The sequence below is a fragment of the Aulonocara stuartgranti genome, assembly GCF_965226115.1.
Source record: "Aulonocara stuartgranti genome assembly, chromosome: 17".
NCBI classification, from domain to species: domain Eukaryota; kingdom Metazoa; phylum Chordata; class Actinopteri; order Cichliformes; family Cichlidae; genus Aulonocara; species Aulonocara stuartgranti.
Window position 1 is genome coordinate 35236434 of NC_138953.1, and position 23467 is coordinate 35259900.

The following is a 23467-nucleotide window of genomic DNA, read 5'->3' on the forward strand; positions in this document are numbered from 1 at the left end:
TATTATTTTATAAATAAGAACAATAATAAAATACAAATCTGTTTGTATCCTTTGCGTAACATAGTTGTCAAATTACCAGATACTTCAGATTCTGGACTGAAATGTATAAAATAACAGGTTTATTTATTCAATACTGTGATTGGTACACATTCTGTTTAGAATTTACATTTATATAGATATTTTACATAGAGATGTAAATGTGTATCACAAACACAATCCAACTCCTCTAAACGCATCGCTTTTTCCTACTTTGGGTTTTCTAAATACATTTTGAAATTATAATTAATGCAATGCTGCTACGCTTTGGATAAAAAAAAAAAATGGCATTTTAAAAATGTGCAGCATTGAAAGCTGCTCTGGTAGAATAAAAATATGAATCTGAATATTAGCACAACAGGTCGCCTTTAACATCTATGGTCAGGAAAGCATGCTCGGCTCACATCCCAGCAGTAAGTGATCTCACTGGCGTTCCCTAAAGAAGGTGAACATCGCTATGAGCCATATAAAGGAAGGCTGTCATGCTTCCCTTTGTTTGATCCTTTGCTCTCCATCTCCTAGTATGATCTGTGAGCAGGAACACTGTGTTCTCCCCGGTTCCTCCGGGTTATCCGGCCGCTTACAGCCAAGGCGGTTCTACCGAGAAGAGGCTCGTCCTTCTGACCAATAGGAGAGAGGAGGAGGATCGGCTGTGAGCAAAGCGCCTCACTCCGTCAGAGAAAAGAGAAACCCAAAGAGAAACGTGCTTTGCTTGTTAAGATTGGACGTTAGAACGCGCTGACATTAAAGGAGGCTATGAATGACAGGGATGGATAGTCTGAAATCTCTCTCACGAGCATAAAGTTTTCATTTTTCTGGCACTTCACATTTTTAATAGACGACGGCTACAGTCCGGCACATCTTTAAAAACGCCTTCGTCTGTGTTTTACCAGCTGGTGGCGCCCTCTGCCAGTGTGCCCTCTCCTGCTGGTGTTTGGTAAAGCAGTCAGAGGTGGACCTCTGCGTTTTCTCCAATCTCTGGTCGTGGCTACACCCGTCCTGACGTTCCCCGCGAATTTTATCCACGGCGCTCCGCCACATCCACTCATTTTATTTGATTTTTTTTAGTTGGGGGGAGGGGACGCGCACACTACCTGACGTGCTGTCGGAGGCAGAAAGGTTAGAGCAAAGCGGGTCTCCTGTTTGGATTCGTACGGCTTTCTGCCCTTTAAACCGCGCGGATGTGATGGCTGGACAACTTTGTGCTCACGGCGCGGAGACCGAAGCAGACAACAATAGGCTCTAATGCAGCCTGCTGCAATTCGGCTGCAAGATGAAGGTCCGCGTGAAGAGCCCGTGGATCGTTTGCGTTTTCTCAGATCCAACAAGTCCGGCAAGGTAAAAATTTAAACAGAATTACAGGAAGTGTTCTCACTTTTAGGTAATCTCTTTCTTTCAAATACCCCCCCCCCCCCCCCCCCCCCCCCAAAAAAAAATGTGTTGCTCTCAGAGCTAAAAAATATATATATTTTCGGGGGTAAATGGTTAGTATCGTAGTTTGTGGTGATTTGTGCCTGAATATGTTTTTATATAGCGTGCAGTCACCCATATCGTTCTAATTAAAACAAGATTTAAAAGCAGAATTTCGTGTTTCTCTCTCTCTCTCTCTGCTTTTTTTTTTTTTTTTTTAAACATGAATGGCACCGTGCCACTCCACGCGCTTCGCCGCCCTTACCTGCCACATTTTTCCCTCTCTATTTGCTCTTTTTCTTACCACCGAGGTCAACCGAGGAGAGCGTGTGTGCAGGAGATATGGGAAATGTACGGGAGGTGTTTTTTCCCCCTCCTTTCCTACTATGGGTGGGGTTTTGTCTCGCTTTATTGCGGCCCCGTTTTAGGCGTGCGCCATTTTCCGTGCGCTTTTACGCACGGGGACACCAATAAAACTGATAGTCTGATTAAATCTGGAACCAAGAGATTTTCCACAGAAAAGCGCATCCCTGGTGCCAAGTTCTGGCTGAGGTAGTAGTTTGTGCTGTTGGTCGGGTTGTCATATTACCCCTTGCGGAGATGACTGCGCAATCTACTGCCTTGCCGGCGCTGGTGACTTGCAACGAGGGAGCCAACCGGATCGACATAAAAGCCTAAACCCCACTTTACATCGTTCAGAAAAAGAAGTGATGGAATAAAGAAAAAGAAAACGCATGCTTTCAAGAAAATTCAAATACTTGTGTGTGATATAAATGTTAACATTTCTTGAAATAAAGTATTTTTTCCAAAGCTTGCATCACGTGCATTTGTGTATATCTGACTCCAAATCTTGTTATAATTAATGTTCTGCTTAAACATTCTTATTTCTCACGGGGGTGGGGTGTTAAAGCAAAGATGGAATTAAAGATGCCAGTCCCATTAAGTGTCTTAGCAAGCATTTATGGTAACCTAGTGCTGTACCATATTATAAATTGTGTTATAGCTCCAATGCAAAGTAGATATAGGGCCAATTTTGCCGATACCAGTGCTGATACTCGTACTCCCTTAAGAGAACATATAACCCCAATTCTTCATCAGCTTCACTGGTTGCCCATAGAAGCTAGGATAAACTTTAAAATTTTAGTTCTCACATTTAAGTGCATCCATAACCTTGCCCCTCCTTATCTGTGCGATCTGCTTCATATTACCACTGCTTCCTGCTCTCTCAGATCTTCATCTGCCATTCATCTTGTTCTTTCTGCTCGTCTTGTCACTATGGGGAACAGAGTGTTCAGTCGCACTGCTCCTCTGCTCTGGAATTCACTTCCTCCAGTCATAAGAAATATAGATTCCCTTCCCTTATTTAAGTCACAGCTTAAAGCATACTTGTTTAAACTGGCTTGCTCGCTTTAATACAGATCTTACCTTTAAAAAAAAAATTGTTTATTTTTTGTATTTTATAATAATCTACTGTTTTATTTATATCTTTCTTCTCTTTGTAAGGTGACCTTGGGTTTTAAAAAGGCGCTCTCAAATAAAATGTATTTCTGCTCTTCATGTATTTTAAAACATTTTTTTTGGGGGGGGGGGCAGCTTCTGTTTAAATGTGCTGTAGGCGCTAAATAAAATGGATGTGACAGTCAATGCAAAGAATTTTCATAGTGTGCGTTTGAGGTATTTTCTTTTATTATTGCCAAAAAAGTAATTTAATGAATTGGGCTACATACTAAACTTAGAGGATAGAAAAATAGTATCAATCTAATCCACCAATACCAGTGTTGGTATCGATACTGTGGCTATTTGGATCAGTCCGCCCATGTCTACAATTAAGGAGCATTCACTAAAGCAGGACAACCTTCAAGTGCAGCTGTCATCAACACACATCATCGACATTTCCTATTGTGGCAAATCAGAATGTGTGCTGTGAAGAGCAGGCTGTCCTCAGTTCCATGGGAGGAATTATGCACAAGTTGGCAAAAAATAAGGGGAGTGAGTTTTAAACACATCTGACTGATGCATGCTTTGAAATTGGTGTAGTGCTTGAACTCAATGTTTGAACTGTGAAACAGTATTTAGGGAGCTGTGTGAAAATTATTTTTAGGGGCTAGCTGTTTGGAACCCCCTTTATTTGACCTTACCTGTTCATTCACTGTGTGAAATGGTTGAAACTATTGAAACCCAGTTTTTTGATTGGCTGCCCCTATAAACAGAAGGTTAAATAGCAGGTGGGTGGGGCTTATTGTGGATGTCTGCTTAAACTGACACAGAGGGATGGCCAACAAAGAAAAATGAAACCAAGTGTTAAGAGCACTCTGCCTGACAAGGATTCAGTTCAATTCAGTTTTAGTCACATAGCATCAAATCACAACAGCAGTCTCTTCAAGGTGCTCTATATTGTAAGGTAAAGACCCTAAAATAATACATAGAAAACCATCAATAAAACGATCCCTTAACAGCAAGCACTTGGTGACAGTGGAAAGGAACTCCCACTTGACAGGAAGAAACCTCTGGCAGCCGTCTGCATTCATCAGCTTGTGGTGTTGGGAGTGAGATAGGACAAAATACACACTGTGTACGAGAGCTAGAGATGAACAATTATCTGTACATAGGCCGAGTTCATTAAATAAATTGTTAGCCCTGTTTTATATGCACATCCATCCCTGTGACAGTACATGTATGAGAGAACTTTAAAAAGAATATATTTTCTTTAATTTTTTTTTAACGAATGAAAGGATTTTTATGTATTTTAAAGGGTCACCTAGTGACATGCATTGTAAATTAGTTTAGAATGAAGCTGATGTGTGCCATTTGTTTTCACTTTTTTCACTTAGGCAGTCATCAAACATTGCCAATGGTGACAGTATTAAATAAACCACTTACCAGTATATGAATAGTGAGGTCATTCATCCATTTTTTTCCACATTTCCTTTGTGGTCACACAGGAAATCAGTTTGTTCTAATGGCCTTTACCCATATTTACCTCATCAACATTATGAATTGTGTCTGAATGATTGTGCACAATCATTGCACTTACGGTTCGCTGTAAAAATAAATAAATAAAACAAAAATGTCTCATCTTGTTTAGCGTTTCCGGCAAAATGTTTGACATTCAGTGAGTAGTCTGTATTTCCTCTAATGAATCCCTCCGCTGTCTGCTCTCAGAGCCAAACTAGTCCTTTAGTGTCCAGTTGACCGTGTTTGTTAGTTTCTCCCACAAGCAGAACCAAGGGAATATAAACAGCAACAACACTGATTAGCTCCTCTGGACTCTCTTTTGTTTCTTGCTCGTTGAGATTAATTTGAACTGAGAGTGCAAAGGTTTGGAAAACTATCGATTCTGTTCACATGAATGTTGAGCACAGCTCCATTTGACTCCTTTTCTGTCTTCTTTTTTTAGTGAGACAAACAACAACTTTAAATTGATCTTCAACATTTATTGTCTCTTTTTTTATTTCTGGAAAAGAAACACTGCAGGTAAACATCACCCCCCCCCCCCCCCCCAAAAGTCCAAATGTTGCACAAGGAAACATTAAAAATATTTCTTTTTGACCTCATAAGTTATTTTCACGTTATATAAAATGTGCAGTTCACATTCACAAACAGAGTTTGAGGGTAGCACAATGGTCACTTAAAACGGTTTCCCACTGGGCTTCAAAATTCCTCTTTGCTACAGAAAAAAGAAATCAGCTCTTTGCATCTTTCTAAAACCATTAGTAGTCTTAGGTAGAAAAAAACAACAGCAATGACAAGGTTTCACAATACAGCAAATTCAGAAAGCAAGACCTACAGTTGACTGAAGGGACTAAGCTGATCAAAAGCTTCCTGTACACACCAATGCTCTCCCACATATTTACAAATGCAGTGGAACCAAGACCATCACAGAGCACTTCCTGTCTTTAGAAAACCACTCTCAACAGGTCGTTATCGACACATGACAATTGAACCTGAGTTGATGTGCAGTAGTTGGGTGGCACAATAGGATGAGAAAAATAAAATATATACTCATGTTTCCACATTCGTTTAAGAGAAAAAGGCTTAATGACAATAATAAAGAGCCTAAAGCACAGGTAGAAGGATGAACATTCAAAACACATATCGATGCATACGTCAGATGCTGAAGATCTGGTAGCATCAAAAACATTTACATGGAAAAGTAAAGTATGAAGGGAAAATAACCACTTATTAGAAAAGTTTTTCATTAATTAACAAATGCTAAACACCTAACCGAAGGAAAATATTCCAATACATTATTTAACACTGGAATATTTCGTTAATGGAATATATAAGAGGGGAAAATGCACCATGCAAAGTTCAGGTAAACATCAATGACTGCTTCTTGGAGGAAAAGGTAGATTATTGTTGTCAGCTGCAAACACTGTGCAAGATAGCATGACAAATAGCATGTGTACATGTATGGTGACACAAAATAATTTTGAGTAATTTGCATGTATGTAGTCTTAGGAAGAATGAAGTGCGATGTTTCAATACTACACTCAGTTCCTACGAGTAAATCTAAACGATACAGCTAGGAGACTATTAGCTTAACTTAGCTTAGTGTAGCATAGAAACAGCTAGCCCAGAAATTGACGTGTAAAGACAGACCTCAACTTTTTAATATGCAAAAAAAAGAACACAGCAAAATTGGAATTTTTATACTCTGACTTTTTTACAGATCAAAATAATAATATATAGTATCAGTAAAGATCAGCAGTATTTGATTTTCTAGTCTCAGTGCTAAATTAAGCTAGATAGCTGCTAGCTGTAGTTTCATATGCACCATACACACAGGAATAACCAATATTCTTCTCATCCAGCTCAATTATCTGACATCATTCAGGACATTACTTATTAACAATTGACTTCTTTATAGTTGTCACCCTCTTATTACATATTCCAACTTTGCAGTCAACTTTTAAATACACCGGTTTAATTCCAAAACCCCATACATCAACTATGGTGATGTTTAATTTTTCAAAACACATTTTTCTTCTAAAACATATTTGTTTGCTCGCCTCAACAGCTTGGAGTGAAACGTGTCAGTTTTTTCCACCACTTCCCCCCCCTATCTGCAAGTCAAAATTTCATCAAAATTATTCTAAATTTCAAGTTATGTATCTCAAAATTTCAATTTTCTACATACAAATAAAAATTTGGAGATTAAAAAGTTTCTGAAGCACAAACTACTTCCTATCTTCTGCAACTTCCTAAAACTAAAACTAAAAAATATGAAACAAATATGGAAAAAAGAGAAAATGATTTGGTTTCATGTATAGCCATTGGTATAGTTTCATCTTGTTCCCTTTCTTTGTGGCTGCTCTCATCCTTTGGGTCTTATGCCAAATGTCTGGAATAATATATAATCAATAATATATGCATGATCGTTGCACATTAACAAATAACATTATCACCAGTTCTCATTCAGTCTATATAAATTCAACAATAATTCAAACCATTGCACCATTGCTCATAATCCCAGGCCTACATTATGCTACTGCATGCACTGACACAGTCCACTACATCCACTCACGGTAACACATTTTACCCAAACCCGTCCCCCTGAAGGCAACATCATCTGTATTCTGATGAAGCACCTAAAGCAAGAAACATGCAAAAACAAAACAATAAAACAAAAGCTTTCAGATTCAACCTTGATTGTACTTCATGATTTTTCTTTTTAAAACTACAGCTATGAATTATATCAATCCTCCCTGCTGCAGGGAATATTTGCTTCTTCATCGTACCATGGGTCTTCAGTGAGTTATATGGGTTGGCCTAAAGTGCAAATACACTGGTGTACAAGTCATTTAATCTCACGTTAAGACAGTTATTTATAACTTCAAGAGAATTGCCAAACCAAATCCCAAATTTAAAAATGTAAGGATTTTAAATTATATTAAAAAATATTTATTTTCCAAATCAGTAGATAGAAACCACTTATGACTTATGGCTTAGCCACGCTAGAGTAAAAATAGGACCGCAACCTCACTGCAACTAGGAGAGAAAAAAAAAAGATGGATAGTAGCCTGGTAAGAAGTTGCGGCAACCAATTGACCACTCAGAGGCAAGCACCATAGAGGTAAACCTGCTATGTTATTTTGCAGTTACATCGCTGTCCTGCAGCAACTGCACCGCTATTTATGGAGGTTTTCTGAATGTAAGTAGTTCATGTAAATGTTGCATGTTGACAGCAACAAATTTGCAACAGGTTTTTATCAATGACTGCACACAAAATTCCCAACTTGCACCAATTCAATCTGATGGCAGACTGAACACTTCTTATTAGTGGTTCATCACTATCTTGATGATTCAAAGTCAATAAAACAGCTGATTGCTAGCGGTCACAGATGTTGTCCCCATCCTCAGAGCAACAATTTTAAAGGTAACAAGATCATTAACTTATTACATAGGGTCACAATCAGTTTGGTTGTGCCACGGTCCCCACCCAAAATATTTCTTATCTTTCGTTAAGCTGAACTATGATTTTAGCTTCATATTTAATTGATAGAGAATAGCTAGAACAACAAAAGCCTAAATATCTAAGAATATAATTAAAATAAAATAATTTAATAAAATGTTTAGTAGAACATGGCGACTTGTTACTGGATTAAATGACTTGTCACAGTGAACTTTTTTTTGCTGTGCAGATGTGTTTGTTTGTTCATAAACCACATCAGTCCTTCTGTCTCAACTTTCGATTGATAAAGGCTGAGATCCTTTAATGACTTTTTGGGAAATGAGGATAACCTCTTGTTCTGTGCCCATATCGACACTTCTTTAATTTCTTCGGCAAACTTGAAACAGTTCTTCAGCAAGTGAGTCCTTTAAAGCCACACTGTGGCAAAACAGAAAATGCAGCTGACATGTCAGCTTGGTCCATTTTCACAAGACAAAGGAGGTATTCTTTTTTTTTTAAAAATATATATAAACAAGTTAAATATACAATAGCCTACAAGAGAAGGAAGGATCAACTAAAGAAAGGGGAATAGTAGGAGGAGGAGCCCAGAATTGTTTAGCACAAGAGGAGGGAGGGAAAGAGCGAGAAAGCTCTTCTTCACTTCAGAAAAGCATTTGCTTATTTGAGTTTTGCCAGGCAAATTATTTCTTGACATTGTTTATTCATGACATGATTTAGTGACTTAAAATTATCTACGGTTTAAGCTTTCACGACTGTGGAGTCTTAATAAACTAACATGGCGATGCTGACTGTAGTTCCCCTGAGCTGATTAATCCTGAACTCCCGTAGAGAAATGAAGCACCAACAAATTAATGTGCCACCTTCTTCTAAGGAAGCAAATAAATAAGAAAACTAAAAGGGGGACTCTGAGTTCAGGACTAATCAATCCTGCTGAGTCTACAGGCCTTTCTCATCACTGAACCATAGCATCGGTGGAATGCTCCTCAGGGCTGGCGGTTGCCGTACATGAGAGGTATGATGAAGACTGAGATGTCGTCTCCGGAGCCCAGGCGCTCATTGGTGATCCTCCAGCCTCTGTCTCTCAGAACACCTCGTGCTCGCATCACCAAATCCTGTGCTGCCATTGTGTACCTGGCCAATAGAAGACACAGCAATGAAGCCCTTGCTTTAATATTGTGATACGCTGTAGCTCATTTAATTTAATGGCACTCTCTTGAAACAAACTCTATAGTCTAACAGCGCATGGTGCTGAAAAGAAGGATGTAATTCTGAATAAAATACACAACACAGAGGCACAATTTACAAAATTCCTATTTATTTATGTAGCAAAAACGAAATAACTAGACAAAGGAAATAAAACAAAGGAAAGTTCCAACCTGTGTAAGTCGTCAGGGTCGCAGTTAGCTAGAAAGGTGGTGACGGCTTCAGCCACCTCCTGGTTGGAAAGGACATCCCAGAGGCCATCAGTTCCCATCACAAGCACATCATCAGCTCCGTGTTCGTAATGCATCAGGTTATACACCTTCACCTGCATGATAAACAACAAAAGGGCCATCAGTTCAACTCAACTGATCCCTTTTATCGGTAGTAATATGGATGTTTTTTAAAGCTCATCATAGCAAAGAGAAAGCTCTACCGAGGGTATCAAATGACCTTTTTAATAGGTTTTACGCAATCATTCCATTCTTCTGCATTGCATAAAAAAGGGGGGTTGGTTCTAAGGGAAGTGCTCTAGATCTTTAACATTCATACATTTCAAATTCAGTGTTCCCCACGGCAACATTTCACTGTTACCGATTTTAGTTGTGGTGTTCCTCAAGGCTCGATCCTTGGTCCATTGTTAATTGCAGTTTGCGTTTTCTCACATGGACTGTTCTAACCTACATTTTCTTAAGTTATACTTTTCTTTTTAGTCCAGTGACCCCAAGACTGCTTTTATACTCTTAGTCCTAAAGCATGGAAGAAAAGCCTGATGTTGCCAGCTCAATAGTGGAGTTGGTTCATGACCAAATCCATTAAGTAATTGCCATCAGGCAGCCTTCACACCTCCAACGACCCCAACAATAGAGGCACTTTGGACACTCATTCCCCCACCTCTCCCCCCTCCATAGAGCCATCACCACCTTCAAACTGTTCACCTGCAACACCCGCCCCCTCATCCCACACAAAAGAGGATTTCACACCACCTCCTCCGACCACAACTCTTCATATTCATGAAGCAGATGTGAGGAAGCAGTTTAGGAGTCTGAATGCTCGGAAAGCTCCCGGCCCAGACGGTGTGTCTCCTGCCACCCTCAGACACTGTGCAAACGAGCTGGCCCCAGTGTTTTCTGGCATCTTCAACTCCTCACTGCAGGCATGTCATGTGCCTGCCTGCTTCAAGTCCTCTACCATAATCCCTGTCCCCAAGAAACCTAGGATCACTGGACTAAATGACTACAGACCCGTGGCTCTGACATCTGTGGTCATGAAGTCATTTGAGCGCCTAGTTCTCTCCCATCTCAAGACCCTCACGGCCCCCCTCCTGGACCCCCTGCAGTTTGCATATAGAGCCAACAGGTCTGTAGACGACGCCATCAACATGGCCCTACACTTCATCCTGCAGCATCTGGACTCCCCAGGAACCTACGCCAGGATCCTGTTTGTGGACTTCAGCTCTGCCTTCAACACCATCCTTCCAGACCATCTCCGAGGCAAGCTTTCCCAGATGAATGTGCCTGATCCCATCTGCCGGTGGATCACTGACTTCCTGACGGACAGGAAGCAGCACGTGAGGCTGGGAAAGAATGTCTCGGACTCCCGGACCATCAGCACCGGCTCCCCTCAGGGCTGTGTTCTTCTCCTCTGCTCTTCTCCCTGTACACCAACTGCTGCACCTCCACCCACCAGTCTGTCAAGCTAATCAAGTTCGCAGATGACACCACCGTCATTGGGCTCATCTCGGAAGGGGACGAGTCTGCCTACAGGAGGGAGGTTGAACGTCTGGTGTCTTGGTGCAGCCACAACAACCTGGTGCTGAATGCCCAGAAGACAGTGGAGATTATTGTGGACTTCAGGAAGCACACAGCCCCACTCCCCCCCATCATCCTGACTGACACCCCCATCACCTCTGTGGACTCATTCCGCTTCCTGGGTACCACCATCACCCAGGACCTGAAGTGGGAGCCCACCATCACCTCCGTCATCAAGAAAGCCCAGCAGAGGATGTACTTCCTGAGGCAGCTGAAGAAATTCAACCTGCCAACACGGACGATGATGCAATTCTACACTGCAATCATCGAGTCCATCCTCACCTCCTCCATCACCGTGTGGTACGCTGGAGCCACTATCAGGGACAAACAGAGACTGCAGCGTGTTGTGCGCTCTGCTGAGAAGGTGATTGGCTGCAGACTCCCATCTCTGCAGGACCTGTACACCTCCAGGACACTGGGGCGTGCAGCCCGGATCTCAGCTGACCCTTCTCACCCTGGACACAGTCTGTTTGACCTGCTCCCCTCAGGCAGGAGGCTCCGGTCCATTCGCACCAGAACCTCTCGCCACAAGAACAGTTTCTTCCCCTCTGCTGTTGGACACATGAACAATAACCACATGATTGTCCCCGCCACTAACACATGACCCTACGCTGTGTCACTGCATCATTTCATGTTTGGCACTGATCACCACCTGCACTCATGTATATATCTTTCTACGTAGCACTCATAATTCTTATTCTCATGTATATATCTCATGTATATCTCATGCACATATCTTTCTTTCTACATAGCACTTTAATTCTTATTGTCTGCACTGAAGCACCGCAGCAATTTCCTAATGTTGTAAACCTCAACATCTGGCAATAAACCCATTCTGATTCTGATTCTGATTCTAAGTGTTCTGATGCTTTTATAATAAATAAATGGATTTTAATACAACCCAAAATGACATTGTTTCTTTCATCCATTGTACATAAGGCCATACAGGAAATTATTTGCTCCCGCTTTGATGACTGTTAGCTACAGCTAGCTATACATACTGTACATATCACTCTGCTATGTCCAAAATCACATTGGCCAAGTATTATTTTTCACATTATTTTAAAACTCTGCTCATCAGTTAGCATTGAATAGCCCCGTACCATAAGACCCATGACCCCTTCATGTTACACCGGCGCTCTCTGAGATGCTTGAATGGTCGATATCCATAGCTGTCAGCTCGTAAGATCAAGTGACCAGACTTGCATCATCTGGCAACATCTTAGGTCTTTTATTGAGATTCTTTTAAAAATATTTAGCTGTGGTTTCTCATTGTTCTTTTTTTTTTTAAATAAAAAAAAAAGTAGTTCTTTTGTTTGCATTTTTTATTTTTGTGAAGCAATTTGGGGCTTTGCTAATAGCAATTTATTATACAGAAACTTATAGTACTCAGTACCCCCAACCACCACCCTGTTTGAATCGACTGCCTGGTCTGACTGCACACATCAACCTTTGTTGTTACTTTGCTCTTGTGTTCACTGCTGAAACACAGGATTGCTTCACCCTCCTGCCTTATTCACTACTCATTTCAAATTGACGTGAAAAACATAAAAAAGAATAGAGGAATAATCTGCACTGCTGGATCTCATCACTGTGGCTTTAAAGTGCAGAAAATATTCAACTATTTTCTAGAATCATTTATGTATTCATCAGCAGGAAAAAAAAAGCAGAAAAAACCCCCACGAAATGAGTCAGAGTAAACCATTAATTTCCATCTGCCCTGTAATTCAAAATAATACACTACACATCCATTAATAAAGAAGAGATTCTATTATCATCTTTTTGAAAATCTTGCTTGTAGTTTTTTCCCCTTTCCAGTTTTGCTAATTGGCTTTTACACATTTATGTAATTACAAAACAGTGAAACAAAACTGCAATTTTAATTAAGGCTGGTATACTATGACTACGACAGATGAAATGATGAAATCTTTTCTGTCCAACACTTTACACACAATGACGCCTGACGCTTCTACGACTTAATGAATGTAATGCCGTTTCTTGCTTTACAGAGAACATCTCGAGATACCCCTGAGAGGCTTTGTGGAGAGGTGAGAGAGTTGTGAGGGAGAGATCCAGACAGAGGCTCTGAGTGCTGAGAGGAGTTAAGACTTCCATGTGAACCTGGTATGAACCCCGGGAATTAATGAATTAAAGATCAAGCAGAGCGCTCGGGGAGGAAAAATGCAAAACTCTATAAGACAAACTGCATCAGGAGATGAAAGCGGTTTGAAACCAGCACCAGACAGACAGGTGAGCTCAAGTTCTCCAGCAGCAGAGGACTTTTTTTTTTCCAGACAGAGAAGCAGAAAATTGCATCTCTAGTGACTGCAGTGCAGATATGACCGAGGCAGAAGTAGGTTAAGCCAACTGACTGACTTATTCCATCTGCACTAACTTATATTTCGTTTCATGACTGCTCCTGAGTTTTTCATGCACATACATGGAAAAACCAAAAGACAACTGACGTGGCATCTAAAATATTGTAAATAGCATTAAATGAAGGAGATGGGGTGCGATGTGCTTTGCAGAGACAGTAGTCGCTGCATGCAGGACCATTTGTTAGAGTATGCATAAAAGACTACCAGCTATCAAGTTCATATAGGCTGGCACTGATCAGCTGATTTGCCAGGACTGCAGGCAGAGTTTATATAATTACAGTGCAGGATGCAGATTATGCTTTTTATTCTTTCAGTATCCGCCTGGACAAAAGCCACATGCTATATGTCAGACTTGTTTGCAAGAAGCTGTAAAAAGCTAATTTACAAAGCTGACTTCATAAATCCTTATAGTCTTCATAAATCCAAGATGAAGATGAAAACATAAAAACCACTCAAAATGTTGTTGTTTTTTTATTTTACTCTGACATGGGCAATTCACACATTGCCATATGCTTTCACAGATTTTCTGCCAGCAGCTTCAATAGTTCAAGAAATTGAAATGATCGCAAGGAGGAGGAACCGGTGAAGAGAAACTGAAGATTAGTCATGTACAGAGGAACAACAGCAGTTTACATGAAATTACATACCATTACAGGGGTGGCTATAGGTGGAAATTTCTTTTTTACTTTTTTTAAATCATCAAGCGTGAAGTGTTCCTTTCATTGTTTATTTATTTTTATTGTTTTTTAGCTTGAAAATTGAACGTGAATTATTAAATATGTTTTCACTTTTTAAAAACTGCATTTCAAAAAATAAATACATAAATAAAGGAACACTTCACGCTTGATGAGCCAATCATAGCAGTTCCCTGCACTGTGCAGCGTGACTTTTACTGGATGTAATAAAACTATGTTAAAAAACCCCCCAGCTAAACAGCCGATAATAGGCCGTCTAAAAAGTCTCGGACAGCAGAAGGCGAAGAGCTGGCTCATCCTCTGATGTTTGGAAACTAAGAACAAATCACATGCTAAGAGCCTTGCAAAGTTGTGTCTACACCACAAATCAGCCGCCTGAAAACACACCGCAGACGGCAGTATAATTATTGCACTAAGTTCCAGAAAAACAACGCAATGGCTGCTAATCCAACGTCTGCTCAGATGTCCACGAAAGCGTTTCCACCCACCTCACAGAGACACACTGAAAGCCCCAAAGCAGTCAAATTCTGTTTGACCAAAGATAAGCATCCACCAAACACGGTGAGTAGCGAATGCTCAAGATAATAATTAACACACTGGTGAAAATACGTGTTATCCCCTTGAAGAATTTTTTTCCCCAAACTGGCAAAATGTAACTGTGTGCAAAGCGTTGCAGGGAAAAGAGAGCTGTCGAGCACTTCCTCACAGCTGCAATGATTGGAGGGAAAGGCTTTGTATTTTGCTTCTAAAAGATGAAACGCTTTATCTGTCTACAAAGATTAATTAAGAGGAATGTAGCAAAATATAAAGGTGAAAGCAACGCTCTGTTTTCATTTTGCGTTACGTCTTAGTGTGTCAGCAGGTCACTTTACCTCAGGGCAACAGGACAGGAACGGCTTGATGAAGATGTTGGAGTCATGAACTTTGAGGTCGTGGTCACCGAGTCCGCGGGTCACACCGATGGTGGCCAACACCCGCGCCTGGAAAACAAACTGGTTAGGGTTTTTAAAAAATTTTTTTTAAAGCATTTAGCATCTCAGCCGGAGACAAAAGTTCTCTTTAGAAGAGGATCCGGCATAAAACTTCCACATCAATCATGTGGAGCTACCCGCCTCGGTGACCCGTTGTGGCGAGAGAGCAGCCGAAAGCATCTTCTCCCAGACACTGACATAAACATGGCTTCGCAACAAAGTTAATGCATAAGTTCAAGAAGTAAGATCTGTAATCACTCATCTGCCTGCTAGAATTTTTTTTTACATCACTTCCTCTTTCCCACGCTGTCAGAACTCAGTGCTGACATCATTACTCTCATCCAGCCATTTTTCAATCAGCCTTTAAATCTCAGTGCTCTTCTGTCATTCCACCTTTCAGACTCGCATTTGTGCAACCCGCCTCCTCCCCATCCATCTCTCCCCGGCATCTCTGAGCCATAACCCAAGTCTCCATCTTCACCAGCACCAGCATAAACACAATGGGGGGGTCCTGTCCTAATTCCTGTCATTGCTGGGTCTCCGTTCTGCTGCTGCTGGTTTATTCGGGTCTAATCGCCAAAACGCTTTTATTCAAATTCTGTATCTCAATAAATCATGTTCACCCCCAAAATGATGTCTCCTTACTGAACCGAGTGACAGGAATCACATAAACATATGCTAACACCATTTTGGGCGAGTGAATCTGGGAACATTCAATGACAGTCTGCGCTTTTATAATACATCATTTACATCCACATACATTTTTTTATTATATATCAACATATTAACAGCTGATATTTCAGATGCAAAAAACAAATTCAACAAAGTTTTCAGGAATAAAAATTATGAAGCTGTATTGTTTGGTTGTGTAGTCTTTTTGTTGCTTTGTTTGCAGCATATTAAAGGGCAATGTGTATCTGAAGGAGGAAAGGGCTGGCCAATGAGACAGGAGGTACTTGCTTTGTACACAGCCAGACAAAAATCCATCTGTGCCCTTAAGAATTCATCCTGCTGCTGCCATCTATCATCAGTGCTGCGTATCAGCATCATCAATCATCAGTAATGACGAGCGAGTCGGTTTGAAATTTTCACCCTGCTGTTAACGTGCTTTTTGAGGGGCTGATGTAAGTGGGTGGCAGGCTGGTGATAGACGAGTGCGATAAAGCTGTCGTTTTTTTTGGATGAATGGGCAAACGTACTGAAAAAAAAAAAAAAAAAAGAAGCATCTGGGGCAGAATTTCTCTGTAAAACTACTGCTTTGCACGATGATGACATTATCAGGCAGCGGCACAACAAACAGCTTCAAAATGGATTTGTTAAATACACGCTGGCCAAACAGCGGAAGGATATTTACGGCAAAAGCAACAGTGTCAAAAGTGCACAGAGACTAAACTAGTCTTTCAGTTATCGCATTCTTGTGCAACTGCCTTCCTCTCTCTCATTCCTGTGACGACGCTTTGTTGTGACCGCTCTTTGAATTCAGCACCCATTCACTACTTCAGACGGACGACACTGTGTGTGTGTGTGTGTGTGTGTGTGTGTGTGTGTGTGTGTGTGTGTGTGTGTGTGTGTGTGTGTGTGTGGTTGTCAGAAGATGCTTTCCTTTCTGGAGCTTCGCGTTACATCTCTCTCTGCATCAAATGGAATTGATTGAAAATATGAAACAAACGGACGTGACTGAGAATTTAAAGGCATTTTTCCCCCTTTCTCCGCTGCAGTTTATTTGGTGGAGTATTTTCAGTCTCTCCTTCTCTCCTCTCCCCTGCTATCCCAGCGGGGATTAACTTCGCTTCTCAGAGAGACGACTGTCATCTCCCGAGTGGTGTGTGTCTGGCTGAATGTCTGTGTGTGTCTTAGATATAGGGTTGCCGCTGGAGTGAAATAGATGGACCGTCTCCCCTCTCTTCTAAGTGAGGGTGCGCACTGACACACGCGCATGCACTCACTTCAGAGAGTTCGCCCACTTTTTGGGAGGCTGGCAGGCTTGTAGAGTGTGTGTGTGTGTGTGTGTGTGTGAGAGACAGACTGACAATTTTGGAGCAAGTGATTTTTTCTCTGCACTTCTGAATTCTACAGTACAAACCACACAAGGGTTGGTGAAGACACACAAACTCAGTAAAACTTGCACTGACACACACACACACTTACCTTTTTCCTTTCACCGTATATAAGAGGAAACTTGAGATCCTCATCCTCGATCGTCTTGTAAGCCCTGTGCATGAGAAAAGAAATGCAGATCAAGGCAATGAATTTTTCCCTTTTCCACCCCTTTTCTTTCATAGGCGCACTTTTTAAAGCGTGTATATGTTAATTATGTTTGACAGACACACATGAAAAGCATGTGTACTTTCAGAAAGGGAAAAAAAAGAGGGGCTCAGGGGTCTTATTTCTTCCCTATCTTAAATGCCATCTTGGTGTCTCGGTAGCTTATGGTGAATATTTTGCTCTACAGCAGATCCACAATAAACAGGTTCTACAACCTCTTCCCTAACATGCGGTACACTGAGTTACAGATTGACGCCAGGGACTGTAACGCAGATACTTCTACATCAAACAGTGGTCCAGTCAAACCTCATATAATCCAGGAAATATAAATCACACCACTTAGTGTGCAATAGTTTCAACAATTGCCCCTTAAGCCATTTATACGTCAATTCTATTCACGGTGAACACAATGGCAAAAAATGTCCCCCTAACATAAGCAGATTTATGTGTGATGGCTGGTCACCTCTAAATGGCAATTCGGAAGTTGATGTTTCAGATGTGCAAAAAAAGTTCACAGATAAATATCATTTAAGACATTTGTTGCTTTGGTTTCAGCGCGTTTTGGGATTTTTAAGGATTAAAGGTGTGATCAGTGAGTCTGGAGGAACTGCTTTGTACACAGCCAGACCAAAAAGAAAAAAACAACAGTCTGTACTTTGAACACTTCGTCCTGCTGCAGGTGTCATCCATCACCAGCAATGACGTGTATCAGCATCATCGATCATCCGTAATGACGAGTAAGTCAGTTTGAAATTTTCACACTGCTGTTAACGTGCTTTTAGAGGGCACTGTACATAAGTTGGGTGGACGGACAGAAACCCAAATGGAAATTGGAAGTCAATTTCTTCTACAGCAGTGACAGCTAACATTTTAGCCACACACCAATACTTCAGTTGTTGCCTCCGGGTGGCAGTTTAAGAGGTACGGCTATTTACTGTTCTACTTTTATAAAACCGAAGCACCTGATGGACAAAGATTTGAAAGAATCATCAATGCTACCTCTTACCTGATAAATGACTTTATCTATTCAACTCCCAACCTCTCAAATAACTAGTAGCCACAGATCAAGGTAACTTTAACTACACACAAACAATAATTTTGGAAACTCTATATTTTACTTTTGTCTCTAATCAAATGTTAATTTATGATTGTCCCATTTCTTACTGTAGTAATAACTTGTGTCTAAGGACGAACACACAGGTTAGCAACAAAGTGAATCACACACTTTTAGGTTTTTGATTTTGCTTGCATGTCAACGCCAGAGTGACTCTCTAGGGCGTAATAACAAGTGTTTTCTGAGCTGAATATTTTAGCAAGAAAGCTAGAGGGAGGGAATCTCAGGATCCGCAATGAAGCAACAAAAATAAGTTCAGAAGTGCATAAAGTGGGTGGGGGGAGAGATCTGAAAAACGAACTTAGAAATGGAGCTTTGATGTCAGACTCAAAGACTCCCTGGCTGACGCTGATGTACTTAAACTGGCTAGATTAGGTTTGGCGTCACCAGTCAGTGGAGAATATCAACAACTTCAAACAGCTTTATTATCTGAGTAAGGGTTTGCTCTGTCTGTCAGTCCATGTCTCTTTCTGCCCATCTGTCCGTCTGTCTCAAAAGTGAGTGATGTACTTTACCCGACCCACAGGCAAGGCTCTCTTTCTGTCATCTCTTCTGTCATCTCTACCTCTACATCGTCTTCATCCATCAGCGGCCCTCCTGCCCGTGCGTGTCAAACTTAACACGGACAGACAAATGCAAAATAAAGATTACTCTAATTTTTTTTCTCCCACCATTTTACGTTGAAAGTGAGGGAACTTCTGAATGACAATTCTCATTCTCAGTACTGAAAATTCACTGCTTGGAGTAAACAAGCCATAAACTACTTCAGCTTTATTCTCCAGCTGACTCAATTTGCGACTATCAGCAAATTATGATGAAATGAACCTAATAGAAAGCTGAGATCTGCAGTCCTGTGAAAAACTACGTACACCCCATGATTTAATAACTTGTAGAGAAACTCTTACTAGCTATAACGCGGTTCACCTTTCGCGGCCTCGCTGTTTCGCGGATTTTTATTGTGCAATTTTCCATGTGTGTGTGTTTTTTTTTTTTTTTAAAAAGCGCATTGTGTTCTGCGTGCTGATTGGCTGTAGACCATTGTCAATCAATCTTGTGCCGTGTCTCCTGTACAGTACAGAATGCGTTCAGCTTGTCAAATTTACATAAATCTTGGATCGCTAGCAGTGTGACTCTGCTGTACTGTATGTTTGTACGTTTTCTCCCCAACAAACACAACAATGTCGACGAAATATTTTACCCGCAGGTGCCTTTGGTTTCATTCTATAATACTGGACTTATTTTTCTATAAGGGTTGAACTTTGAGAGTGTTTAAACAAGAGAGAAACGTGTGAACATGTTCATGCCTGTCTGAGAAAAGTGTATAAAGTGTGTAGTGAGGGGTTTTACAGCCTGACAACATCTATAATAACTATAAAAAGTTGGGTACTTCGCAGATTTCACCTATCGCTGGTTATTTTTGGAACATAATTGCCGCGATAAACGAGGGACCACTGTACCTGGATTTTCTTTTTTCCACTGCAGTGAGTTTCTCATTTTCAGTGGACAGATGAGCTGTTATTTTTGTCTACAGACCAGTTAATGTTTGAGAATTCTTACTTAAAGAAAGGTTACTCATACAAAACATGCCACGATTTTTTTATATTTCTAGATTAGATGAATAGCGTAATTTCAAAAGTGTCCACTAGTGGTGATGAATCCATACGGAAATATTGCTTCAGGCTGATCCCCTCTTTCCACCATCTTTCAGATCGTTGGGTTTTTACCGCTTTTAACTACAATGGTCTGGTTGACCAAAAATACTTTAATCAATACCATTAAAAGCCACATTAAACAATCATCTTCAGCAAAAAGCATCTAATAAACCTAGCATACACCAGCTAGGTTAGTAGCAGCTGCTGAACATCAGGCAAACATGAGATGACTGGCAAAATGCCCCCAAAAAGCTTCAAGATGGCAGTCCAAAAAGCAATAAGCATCATCACTGTGACTAAGTCCATTTTTAATATACAGTCTATGCCCCAAACCAATACCAATCACACCATGATGCTTGTCCATTGTAGTTTGGAATCTGCAACAAAATGTTTCTATTAAATCTGCACCAGTTCCAGAAATGTTCAAATGTTTCCTCCTTCTACTGAAATATGGACAAATACAACAAATGACTCCAAACAGTTTCCTTTCTCCGATGTGAAGAGAAAGTCGGCGCTACATCCTGGCTGGCACATCTCTGCTTTCAAGGGGCAGTGTCACAGTGAAATATACATCACACAATAGGAACAGTACTGTATGTGCCTGTGTGTCGGGGAGAGGGAGCGATTGTGTCAGTAAAAGCACACCTCATTACTGGCTTCCACTGCAGCCACAGTCAAACAGCATGGTGCCTTGCTAACCCACATAACAACGCACATACAGGACCATCTCTGCTGTATCATTATATCGAATCAGGTTAGGCTTCTCCCTCATTAGCTCTCTGCTGGTCTCCTCAGCTCCCACTGGATGCCATATTATGAGCAAGAGTAAAAGAGGCAGGAGCAGAGACTTTTCCCCCCATCATAACTCCATCTATTAAGAATGCAGCGGGAGAGGGTTGAGGTCTGCCAGACCCCGAAAATTAGCAGTTTTCATTCCACGTTATAAATTGAATGGCATCGTACACGGTAACGCAGCCTGCTTTAGGGATGTGGGAGTCTGCCGTCGTTAAGTGCTTCACGACACCCGTGTGTGAAATGTTAAATGGGAAAAACGCACCATCCGTTCATGGTGAAGTCTCTGTAGAGCATCCTCTTGCCCACCTCCTTCCTCTGAACTCTCCGGGGGAACTCCAGGTGCGTGAACTCATTTCCTAACAGGTGAGGCTGCATGAAACCCTGGAGGACAGACAGTAATTTCGAGTCATTATGTGGCAGATGTGCGGAGCATCCTTACCCATCACTGTAGGTTTTTTTGCCCAATTTTAAGTGTTGAAACAAACACTATTTGAAATTTAATTATTAAAGAACTGCGAGAAGCTGAAAGAGAATCTTCTCAGTGTTCTGACGCACAAACTGTGTGATGACATCAGTGTCATTTACACTTAAATTTGCTCTAATATGCTCATTACCAGCTCCATATTTTTTTATTCAAGGACTCTACTAGACTAACTTTGAAAGACTCAAAAATCAAAATAATCCCAGTTCTAAGTCCCTCTCCTTTAAGCAAACTTTCTTCTCATTGGTTGCCCCTCATGAACAGAAGATTTAAACACACCTCAGATGGCCATGTTAATAATATCCACAGCCAACAGCTGAAAAAAAACCTGCTTGAAACCAAACATTTAGAGCAGCTTGAAGCCTTGAAGCATCTCGAACTACTTACTTTTAACTTTAGATTTGTTATATATGAGTCTTTAACACTTTACTAGTATATTTATGAAAAAAATAAAAAAAGTATCTATAAAAAAAACACTTCCTTAGGATCTCAAGTTATTTGTACAGAGTTGAAGCAAACAGGCTTGAACATAGGATTCACATAACATATAAATTAATGTTAAGTTTATATCAGGTTAAGTTAGCTAAACAGAATTATTTAATTCCACAAAAATTGCCAAGTCAAATATTTGTATCTAATTTTTTTAGGTTCTCTTTACTTATTATGCTATGGGTCATATTTATTATAAAAATTGGATAAAAATGTATATTTGGTATACGTAGTACCACTGCATGTACAGTGGGGTCCATAATTTGTCAGAAAAAGACAAAGTTTTTTTTATTTGTTTTTTTTATGTGTTGCCTCTGTACACAAACACAGTGACTTTTAAATCATAGATCATTTTAAGTAATAAATCTTTTTTTTTATTTATTCATAGCTGTTATTACTGCAATTTGAAATCTGAGCCCCAAATAGATGTCATAGATGCTGAAAGGCTGAAACATCAAAATAAATCTATCGGAGGGACCGCCAGAACTTTAGGGGACAAATCAACAATCTGGTTCATTCTTATAAAGAAGGAAAACACTGGCCAGCTCAGCAACACCACAGAAGTCAACTAAAATGAATTATTTACATGGTTAAGAAGAACAATGTCACAATATTTAACAAAGTCATGAGGGAGGCGTAACTTCGTCGAGGTCTACAATCAACAGACGCCTTCATGAATGCAAATACAGAGGCTTTACAACATGGTGCAAACTACTGGTTACGCTCAACAGGTACACTGTTAGACTTGGCAGAGAACATCAAAGAGAACAATTATGAAAAAGAATCTTTGGATAAATGAAACCAAGATGAACCTGTAGGAGAAGTAAAGGAAGCGCTGACGATCTGAAGTGTATGACAGAAGCAGCAGGATGAATTCTGAAGTGTACAGGGCCTCACTCTCTGCTCGTTCAACCCAATAAAGCAAGCTTTTAAGTTATTAACACAAAAGTGAAGACAGAAAGAGCCACAAACAAGGAGCAGCTGAAGGCCTAGCGGAGCATCTCAGGGGAGGAAACAACATGTGGTGACGTGAAGTTGTTGAGTTGAGGCAGTCGTTGAATTGTTGAATTAGAGCTGGAAATCTGCACTTGACTCACATCTTGATTGATTTAAAATCCTGTGCTAGTGTACAGAGGCAGAATTACAATTATCTCGGTCTAACAAATTATAGATCCAACTGTGCGTTCATCAATATTCAGATTTCATTATAGAAATATGAGTGAATGTTAAGCACCACTGCACTTCCAAAGAAATTATAAACACTTGTTGTGTTTCTTAGGAAAAGTGAAAGGCGGAGAGTTTCCTTACCAGGAACTGGAGTCGCTGTCGTTCTGACTCTGGTGTGAACTCTGTCGACATGGGAATGATCTCATTGTTTCTAATAATGATAGCCCTGCGCACACAAAGACATATAAAGTGTTGGAAAACATTACCGATCATTCAAATGACGTGTTTTGTTTTTTTTCAAACTTCAAGGGCAAAACATAAGCACAGGTACCTGCTGTCACCTGCGTTCCCAACAAATAGCTTTCCTAGGAGGTAAACCACAGTGAGAGCCGTGCATCCTCCTGTGATGTTAAAAACTTGCTTCTCCCTCTCGATCTGGGCGTCCTAGCAGAGGTAAGGACAAGAGACGGAGACTTTAAAGGAGCATCGTGCGAGAAGACAATCGGTAAGACCTTCGAAAACACTCCCACGACCGCCCACATGACAAAGATTTAGGAAACGCCAAACAAGTTAAGCTTTTGCATGGCT

General features: G+C 40.6%; 1 protein-coding gene and 1 long non-coding RNA gene across 7 annotated transcripts in view; one reads left to right on the plus strand and one right to left on the minus strand.

Moving 5' to 3' along the window:
* The first annotated feature begins 344 nt into the window (after positions 1-344).
* LOC309691728 lies at positions 345-15801 on the plus strand. 3 transcript variants are annotated; one of them, XR_014272099.1, is made up of 4 exons: positions 345-1374; positions 12882-13122; positions 13772-14506; positions 15317-15801. It is a non-coding gene; the product is annotated as an uncharacterized lncRNA (long non-coding RNA). The 3 variants fall into 3 exon arrangements; XR_014272100.1 differs by lacking the exon at positions 15317-15801 and adding an exon at positions 14797-14906; XR_014272101.1 differs by lacking the exon at positions 15317-15801 and having other exon boundaries at positions 13772-14803.
* Positions 4920-23467, minus strand: part of LOC309691727 (protein phosphatase 1H-like) — a 38126-nt gene continuing 19578 nt past the window's right edge. For all 4 annotated transcript variants that reach the window (XM_082509618.1, XM_082509619.1, XM_082509620.1 and 1 more), the window contains 7 exons: positions 23211-23323; positions 23021-23105; positions 21005-21123; positions 17065-17128; positions 14818-14925; positions 9238-9389; positions 4920-8992 (listed from right to left, as the gene is read on the minus strand). In XM_082509618.1, coding sequence (XP_082365744.1) covers positions 8845-8992; positions 9238-9389; positions 14818-14925; positions 17065-17128; positions 21005-21123; positions 23021-23105; positions 23211-23323 — 789 coding nt within the window. In that variant the 3' untranslated portion in view covers positions 4920-8844. The remainder of the gene's footprint in view (positions 8993-9237; positions 9390-14817; positions 14926-17064; positions 17129-21004; positions 21124-23020; positions 23106-23210; positions 23324-23467) is intronic.